At 40.9% G+C, this 11134-nt stretch overlaps 1 protein-coding gene across 1 annotated transcript in view; it reads left to right on the forward strand.

The window, feature by feature from the left end:
• LOC135561668 (sister chromatid cohesion protein PDS5 homolog A-like) overlaps nt 1–5898 on the forward strand; it is a 15402-nt gene extending 9504 nt beyond the window's left edge. Inside the window, exons 5-6 of the mRNA XM_065003401.1 lie at nt 561–641; nt 5746–5898. Coding sequence (XP_064859473.1) covers nt 561–641; nt 5746–5892 — 228 coding nt within the window. The 3' untranslated portion in view covers nt 5893–5898. The remainder of the gene's footprint in view (nt 1–560; nt 642–5745) is intronic.
• The last annotated feature ends 5236 nt before the right edge of the window (nt 5899–11134 follow it).

An 11134-nucleotide genomic window follows, 5' to 3' on the forward strand; every position in this document is an offset into this window, starting at 1 on the left:
TGACAAGGTAACATACTGATCAACCTGATACCTGCTCACAAGGTAACACACTGATCAACCTGATACCTGCTCACAAGGTAACACACTGATCAACCTGATACCTGCTCACAAGGTAACACACTGATCAACCTGATACCTGCTCACAAGGTAACACACTGATCAACCTGATACCTGCTCACAAGGTAACACACTGATCAACCTGATACCTGCTCACAAGGTAACACACTGATCAACCTGATACCTGCTCACAAGGTAACACACTGATCAACCTGATACCTGCTCACAATGTAACACATCAACCTGATACCTGCTCACTAGGTAACATACTGATCAACCTGATACCTGCTCACAAGGTAACACATCGACCTGATACCTGCTCACAAGGTAACATACTGATCAACCTGATACCTGCTCACTAGTTAACACACCAACCTGATACCTGCTCACTAGTTAACACACCAACCTGATACCTGCTCACAAGGTAACGCATCAACCTGATACCTGCTCACAAGGTAACGCATCAACCTGATACCTGTTTGTTCCTCTCTCCTCCTGTCCAGAACCTGAATAAGCAGGCGTACGACTTGGCCAAGACTCTGCTGAAGAGGACCGTTCAGACCATAGAAACATGTATCGCAAACGTTAGTACTGTAAACTAATATATATATACCTATACTATACACTATATATACATATATACCTATACTATACACTATATATATATATATACCTATACTATACACTATATATATATACCTATACTATACATATATACCTATACTATACACTATATATATATACCTATACTATACACTATATATATATATACCTATACTATACACTATATATATATATATACCTATACTATACACTATATATACATATATACCTATACTATACACTATATATACATATATACCTATACTATACACTATATATACATATATACCTATACTATACACTATATATATATATATACCTATACTATACACTATATACATATATACCTATACTATACACTATATATATATATATACCTATACTATACACTATATATATATATATACCTATACTATACACTATATATATATATATACCTATACTATACACTATATATATATATATACCTATACTATACACTATATATACATATATACCTATACTATACATATATACCTATACTATACACTATATATACATATATACATATACTATACACTATATATATATATACCTATACTATACACTATATATATATATATACCTATACTATACACTATATATACCTATACTATACACTATATATACCTATACTATACACTATATATATATATACCTATACTATACACTATATATACCCTATACTATACACTATATATACATATATACCTATACTATACACTATATATACCTATACTATACACTATATATACCTATACTATACATATATACCTGTACTATACACTATATATACATACTATACACTATATATACTATACACTATATATATATACATATATACCTATACTATACACTATATATACCTATACTATACACTATATATACATATATACCTATACTATACACTATATATACATATATACCTGTACTATACACTATATATACATATATACTATACTATACACTATATATACATATATATACTATACCACTGTATATACATATATGCACTATATATACACTATATATACCTATACTATACACTATATATACATATATACCTATACTATACACTATATATACATATATACCTATACTATACACTATATACACTATACTATACACTATATATACCTATACTATACACTATATATACATATATACCTATACTATACACTATATATACATATATACCTGTACTATACACTATATATACATATATACCTATACTATACACTATATATACATATATACCTATACTATACACTATATATACATATATACCTGTACTATACACTATATATACATATATACCTATACTATACACTATATATACATATATACCTATACTATACACTATATATACATATATACCTGTACTATACACTATATAGACCTATACTATACACTATATATACATATATACCTATACTATACACTATATATACATATATACCTGTACTATACACTATATATACCTATATACACTATACTATACACTATATATACATATATACCTGTACTATACACTATATATACCTATACTATACACTATATATACCTATACTATACACTATATATACATATATACCTATACTATACACATATACCTATATACACTATACTATACACTATATATATATATATATACCTATACTATACACTATATATACATATATACCTGTACTATACACTATATATACCTATACTATACACTATATATACCTATACTATACACTATATATACATATATACCTATACTATACACTATATATACATATATACCTATACTATACACTATATATACATATATACCTATACTATACACTATATATACATATATACCTATACTATACACTATATATACATATATACCTGTACTATACACTATATATACCTATACTATACACTATATATACCTATACTATACACTATATATACATATATACCTGTACTATACACTATATATACTATACTATACACTATATATACCTATACTATACACTATATATACATATATACCTATACTATACACTATATATACATATATACTATACACTATATATACCTATACTATACACTATATATATACCTGTACTATACACTATATATACATATATACCTATACTATACACTATATATACATATATACCTATACACTATATATACCTATACTATACACTATATATATATATATACCTATACTATACACTATATATATACATATATACCTATACTATACACTATATATACATATATACCTGTACTATACACTATATATATATATATATACTATACACTATATAATATATATGCCTATACTATACACCTATATATACATATATACCTATACTATACACTATATATACCTATATACCTATACTATACACTATATATACATATACACCTATATATACATATATATATACACTATATATACATATATACCTATACTATACACTATATATACATATATACCTATACTTATACACTATATATACATATATACCTATACTTCATATACTATATATACATATATACCTATACTATACACTATATATATATATACTGTACTATACACTATATATATATATATACCTATACTATGCACTATATATACATATATATACCTATACTATACATATATACATATATACTATACTATACACTATATATACATATATACTTATACTATACACTATATATACATATATACCTATACTATACACTATATATACATATATACTGTACTATACACTATATATACCTGCTATATATACCTATACTATACACTATATATATATATATACCTATACTATACACTATATATACATATATACCTATACTATACACTATATATACATATATACCTGTACTATACACTATATATACCTATACCTATACATACTATATATATATATACCTATACTATACACTATATATATATATATACCTATACTATACACTATATATACATATATACCTATACTATACACTATATATACATATATACCTGTTTATACATCTATATTGGTATGTGTGTATACTAGATACTATACACTATCTATATATGCCTGTAACATCTCTCCTCTCCTGTCCCCCTATCTCCCTCTCCTGTCCGCTATCTATCCCTCTCCCTGTGCTATCCTATATATACATATATACCTATACTATACACTATATATACATATATACCTGCCCCCTACTATACACTATATATACATATATACCTATACTATACACTATATATACATATATACCTGTACTATACACTATATATACCTGTACTATACCTATATATACCTATACTATACACTATATATATATATCCCTGCCTATACTATACACTATATATATATATATACCTATACTATACACTATATATACATATATACCTGTACTATACACTATATATACCTATACTATACACTATATATATATATATACCTATACTATACACTATATATATATATATACCTATACTATACACTATATATACATATATACCTATACTATACACTATATATATGTGTGTACTATATATTGATGTGTTTTAGTACATCTATATTGGTGTGTGTGTATATAGATATATACACACTATCTATCGTTCAGACCAACTAACATCTCTCCCTCTCCCTGTCCCCCTCTCTCCCCCCTCTCCTGTCCCCCTCTCTCCTCTCCCTGCCCCCCCTCTCCCTCCTCTCCCTGCCCCCCTCTCTCCCTCTCCCTGCCCCCTCTCTCTCCCTGTCCCCCTGCCCCCTCTCTCCTGTCCCCCTGCCCCCTCTCCCTGTCCCCTGCCCCCTCTCTCCCTCTCCCCCCCCTCTCTCCCTCTCTCCTGCCCCCTCTCTCCCTCTCCCTGCCCCCTCTCCCTCTCCCTGCCCCCTCTCTCCCTCTCTCCTGCCCCCTCTCTCCCTCTCCCTGCCCCCTCTCCCCCCTCTCTCCCTCCCCCTGTCCCCTCTCTCCTGTCCCCCTGTCCCCTCCCTCTCCCTGCCCCCTCTCCCTGCCCCCTCTCTCCCCCTGCCCCCTCTCTCCCTCTCCCCTGTCCCCCTCTCCCTCCCCCTCCTGTCCCCTCCCTGTCCCCCCCTCTCCCTGCCCCCTCTCTCCCTCTCCTGCCCCCTCTCCCTGCCCCCTCTCCCTGCCCCCTCTCCCCCTGTCTCCTCTCCCCTGCCCCCTCTCTCCCTCTCCCTGCCCCCTCTCCCTGCCCCCTCTCTCTCCCTGCCCCCTCTCCCCTGCCCCCTCTCTGCCCTGCCCCCTCTCTCCCTGCCCCCTCTCTCCCTCTCTCCCTGCCCCCTCTCTCCCTGCCCCCCCTGCCCCCTCTCTCCCTCTCTCTCTGCCCCCTCTCTCCTCCCCCTCTCCCCTGCCCCCTCTCTCCTCTCTCCCTGCCCCCTCTCTCCCTGCCCCCTCTTCTCCCTGCCCCCTCTTCTCCCTCCCCCTCTTCTCCCTGCCCCCTCTCTCCCTGCCCCCTCTTCTCCCTGCCCCCTCTCTCCCTCCCCCTCCTCCCTGCCCCCCTTCTCCTGCCCCCTCTTCCCTGCCCCCTCTCTCCCTCTCCCCTGCCCCCTCTCTCTCCCCTGCCCCCTCTCTCCTCTCCCCTGCCCCCTCTCTCCCTCTCCCTGCCCACCTCTCTCCCTCTCCTGCCCCCTCTCTCCCTCTCCCTGCCCCCTCTCTCCCTCTCCCTGCCCCCTCTCTCCCCTCTCCCCCACCTCTCTCCCTCTCCCTGCCCCTCTCTCCCTCTCCCTTCTCCCTCTCCTGCCCCTCTCTCCCTCTCTCCTGCCCCCTCTCTCCCTCTCCCTGCCTCTTTCCCTCTCCCTCCTCCCTCTCCCTCCCTGCCCCTCTCTCCCTGCCTCCCTCTCCCTCCTGCCCCTCTCTCCCTCCCTGCCCCTCTCTCCCTCCTGCCCTCTCTCCTCTCCCTGCCTCTCTCTCTCTGCCTCTCTCTCTCTGCCTCTCTCTCTCTGCCTCTCTCTCTCTGCCTCTCTCCCACTCTCTCTCTCTGCCTCTCTCCCACTCTCTCTGCCTCTCTCTCCCTGCCCCTCTCTCCCTCTCTCTCTCCCTCCCTCCCCCCTCCAGTTCTTTAACCAGGTGCTGGTGATGGGCAAGTCTTCAGTCAGTGATCTGTCAGAACACGTGTTTGATCTGATCCAGGAGCTGTTCTCCATCGACCCTCTGCTGCTCACGTCCGTCATGCCCCAGCTAGAGTTCAAACTCAAGGTATAGGACCCATCGACCCCCCAGCTAGAGTTCAAACTCAAGGTATAGAGACCCCCCCAGCTAGAGTTCAAACTCAAGGTATAGGACCCATCGACCTCCCCCCCAGCTAGAGTTCAAACTCAAGGTATAGGACCCATCGACCCCCCCAGCTAGAGTTCAAACTCAAGGTATAGGACCCATCGACCCCCCCAGCTAGAGTTCAAACTCAAGGTATAGGATCCATCGACCCCCAGCTAGAGTTCAAACTCAAGGTATAGGATCCATCGACCCCCAGCTAGAGTTTAAACTCAAGGTATAGGACCCATCGACCCCCAGCTAGAGTTCAAACTCAAACAAACCATCACCCCCCCCCAGCTAGAGTTCAAACTCAAGGATAGGACCCATCGACCCCCCAGCTAGAGTTCAAACTCAAGGTATAGGACCCATCGACCCCCCCAGCTAGAGTTCAAACTCAGCTACCCCCCCAGCTAGAAACTCAAGGTTCAAACAAACTCAAGGTATAGGACACATCGACACACACAGGGGTTGTAATGGTTCTGTCCCGTCTGGTTAGGACAGGTGACCTCCTTATAGTCACCAGGTTCTGTCCTGTCTGGACCTGTCTGGTTAGGACAGGTATACTCCTGATAGTCACCAGGTTCTGTCCTGTCTGGTTAGGACAGGTATACTCCTGATAGTCACCAGGTTCTGTCCTGTCTGGTTAGGACAGGTATACTCCTGATAGTCACCAGGTTCTGTCCTGTCTGATTAGAACAGGTTCTGTCCTGTCTGGTCCTGTCTGATTAGAACAGGTGGAGTCCTGACCTGTCTGGTTAGGACAGGTGGCCTCCTGATAGTCACAAGGTTCTGTCCTGTCTGGTTAGGACAGGTTGACCCCTGATAGTCGTCAGGTTCTGTCCTGTCTGTTTAGAACAGGTTCTGTCCTGTCTGGTCCTGTCTGGTTAGGACAGGTGGACTCCTGATAGTCACCAGGTTCTGTCCTGTCTGGTCCTGTCTGGTTAGGACAGGTGGACTCCTGATAGTCACCAGGTTCTGTCCTGTCTGGACCTGTCTGGTTAGGACAGGTGGACTCCTGATAGTCACCAGGTTCTGTCCTGTCTGGTTAGGACAGGTTGACCCCTGATAGTCACCAGGTTCTGTCCTGTCTGGTTAGGACAGGTGGCCTCCTGATAGTCACCAGGTTCTGTCCTGTCTGGTTAGGACAGGTAGACTCCTGATAGTCACCAGGTTCTGTCCTGTCTGGTTAGGACAGGTAGACTCCTGATAGTCACCAGGTTCTGTCCTGTCTGGTTAGGACAGGTAAACTCCTGATAGTCACCAGGTTCTGTCCTGTCTGGTTAGGACAGGTAAACTCCTGATAGTCGCCAGGTTCTGTCCTGTCTGGTTAGAACAGGTGGAGTCCTGATAGTCACCAGGTTCTGTCCTGTCTGGACCTGTCTGGTTAGGACAGGTAGCTCCTGATAGTCACCGGGTTCTGTCCTGTCTCGTTAGAACAGGTGGACTCTTGATAGTCACCAGGTTCTGTCCTGTCTGGTTAGGACAGGTGGGCTCCTGATAGTCGCCAGGTCCTGTCTGGTTAGAACAGGTGGGCACGTGATAGTCGCCAGGTTCTGTCCTGTCTGGTTAGGACAGGTGGGCTCCTGATAGTCGCCAGGTTCTGTCCTCTCTGTTTAGAACAGGTTCTGTCCTGTCTGGTCCTGTCTGGTTAGGACTGTCTGGTGGACTCTTGATAGTCACCAGGTTCTGTCCTGTCTGGTTAGGACAGGTGGGCTCCTGATAGTCGCCAGGTCCTGTCTGGTTAGAACAGGTGGGCACGTGATAGTCACCAGGTTCTGTCCTGTCTGGTTAGGACAGGTGGGCTTCTGATAGTCGCCATGTTCTGTCCTGTCTGGTTAGGACAGGTGGGCTTCTGATAGTCGCCAGGTTCTGTCCTGTCTGGTTAGGACAGGTGGGCTTCTGATAGTCGCCAGGTTCTGTCCTGTCTGGTTAGGACAGGTGGGCTTCTGATAGTCGCCAGGTTCTGTCCTGTCTGGTTAGGACAGGTATACTCCTGATAGTCACCAGGTTCTGTCCTGTCTGGTTAGAACAGGTGGTCTCCTGATAGTCACCAGGTTCTGTCCTGTCTGGTTAGGACAGGTGGACTTCTGATAGTCACCAGGTTCTGTCCTGTCTGGTTAGGACAGGTATACTCCTTATAGTCACCAGGTTCTGTCCTCTCTGGTTAGGACAGGTGGACTCCTGAAAGTCGCCAGGTTCTGTCCTGTCTGGTTAGGACAGGTGGGCTTCTGATAGTCGCAGGTTCTGTCCTCTCTGGTTAGGACAGGTGGACTCCTGATAGTCACCAGGTTCTGTCCTGTCTGGTTAGGACAGGTGAAGTCCTGTCTGGTCCTGTCTGGTCCTGTCTGGTTAGGACAGGTGGAGTCCTGATAGTCACCAGGTTCTGTCCTGTCTGGTTAGGACAGGTAAACTCCTGATAGTCACCAGGTTCTGTCCTGTCTGGTCCTGTCTGGTTAGGACAGGTGGAGTCCTGATAGTCACCAGGTTCTGTCCTGTCTGGTCCTGTCTGGTTAGGACAGGTGGACTCCTGATAGTCACCAGGTTCTGTCCTGTCTGGTTAGGACAGGTTCTGTGCTGTCTGGTTAGGACAGGTAAACTCCTGATAGTCACCAGGTTCTGTCCTGTCTGGTTAGGACAGGTTCTGTCCTGTCTGGTCCTGTCTGGTTAGGACAGGTGGAGTCCTGATAGTCACCAGGTTCTGTCCTGTCTGGTTAGGACAGGTAAACTCCTGATAGTCACCAGGTTCTGTCCTGTCTGGTTAGGACAGGTTCTGTCCTGTCTGGTTAGGACAGGTTATGTCCTGTCTGGTCCTGTCTGGTTAGGACAGTCACCACCTACACAGACACAGCTGTTTCCTTTGAAGATGTTGATATGATTTTTAAAAATTTGAATGACCTTGAATCTTGTTGTTGTGGTTGTATAAGATATGGACACAAGCACTGAGATGTCTTTTTTTAAATGTTTTTATTTATTTAACCTTTTATAGAACTAGGCAAGTCAGTTAAGAACAAATTCTTATTTTCAACGATGGCCTACCAAAAGGATAAAGGCCTCCTGCCGGGGACAGGGGGGCCTGGGATTAAAAATAATACAATTTAGATATAGGACAAAATGCACATCACGACAAGAGAGACAACACTCCATAAAGAGAGACAACACTCCATAAAGAGAGACAACACTCCATAAAGAGAGACAACACTCCATAAAGAGAGACCTAAGACAACAACATAGTATGACAAGAGAGACAACACTACATAAAGAGAGACCTAAGACAACAACATAGTATGACAAGAGAGACAACACTCCATAAAGAGAGACCTAAGACAACAACATAGTATGACTAGAGAGACAACACTACATAAAGAGAGACCTAAGACAACAACATAGTATGACTAGAGAGACAACACTACATAAAGAGAGACCTAAGACAACAACATAGTATGACTAGAGAGACAACACTCCATAAAGAGAGACCTAAGACAACAACATAGTATGACTAGAGAGACAACACTACATAAAGACAACACATAAAGAGAGACCTAAGACGACAACATAAAGAGAGACAACACTACATAAAGAGAGACCTAAGACGACAACATAGTATGACTAGAGAGACAACACTACATAAAGAGAGACAACACTACATAAAGAGAGACCTAAGACAACAACATAGTATGACTAGAGAGACAACATAAAGAGAGACTCCAACATAAAGAGAGACCTAAGACAACAACATAGTATGACAACACTAGAGAGACACACTAGAGACAACACTAGAGACAACACAACCAAAGAGAGACAACACTACATAAAGAGAGACAACACTACATAAAGAGAGACCTAAGACAACAACTCCATAAAGACAACATAGTATGACTAGAGAGACAACACTACAACACTAAAAGAGAGACAACACTACATAAAGAGACAACACTCCATAAAGAGAGACAACACTACTAAAAGACCTAAGACAACATAGTATGACTAGAGACAACACATAAAGAGAGACATAAAGAGAGACAACACTACATAAAGAGAGACAACACTACATAAAGAGAGACACCACTACATAAAGAGAGACCTAAGACGACAACATAGTATGACTAGAGAGACAACACTACATAAAGAGAGACCTAAGACAACAACATAGTATGACTAGAGAGACAACACTCCATAAAGAGAGACATAAAGAGAGACAACACTACATAAACAACACTACATAAAGAGAGACCTAAGACAACAACATAGTATGAAAGAGACAACACTACATAAAGACAACACTAAAAGACAACACTCCATAAAGAGAGACAACACTAGTATGACTAGAGAGACAACACTACATAAAGAGAGACCTAACACATACATAAAGAGACAACACTACATAAAGACACTACATAAAGAGAGACAACACTACATAAAGAGAGACAACACTACATAAAGAGAGACACACACTACATAAAGAGAGACAACACTACATAGAGACAACACTCCATAAAGAGAGACCTAAGAGAACATAGCATGACAAGAGAGACAACACTCCATAAAGAGACAACACTACAACACTAATAAAGAGAGACAACACAACATCCTAGAGAGACACCACTAAAGAGAGACAACACTAGCATGACTAGAGAGACAACACTAAAAGAGAGACAACACATAGCATGACATAAAGAGAGACAACACTACATAAAGAGAGACAACACTCCATAAAGAGACAACACTCCATAAAGAGACAACACTCATAAGAGAGAGACAACACTAAAGAGAGACAACACTATAAAGAGAGACATAAAGAGAGACAACACTAGAGACCATAAAGAGAGACAACACTCCATAAAGAGAGACCTAAGACAACAACATAGTATGACTAGAGAGACAACTACATAAAGAGAGACCTAAGACAACAACATAGCATGACTAGAGAGAAAACACTACATAGAGAGACAACACTCCATAAAGAGAGACAACACTCCATAAAGAGAGACAACACTACATAGAGAGACAACACTACATAAAGAGAGACAACACTCCATAAAGAGAGACAACACACTACATAAAGAGAGACAACACTAAAAGAGAGACAACACATACAACAACATAAAGAGAGACCTATAAAGACAACAACAACATAGCATGACAAGAGAGACACCACTACATAGAGAGACAACACTCCATAAAGAGAGACAAC

The sequence above is a fragment of the Oncorhynchus nerka genome, linkage group LG18, assembly GCF_034236695.1.
Source record: "Oncorhynchus nerka isolate Pitt River linkage group LG18, Oner_Uvic_2.0, whole genome shotgun sequence".
Taxonomy (NCBI): Eukaryota; Metazoa; Chordata; class Actinopteri; order Salmoniformes; family Salmonidae; genus Oncorhynchus; species Oncorhynchus nerka.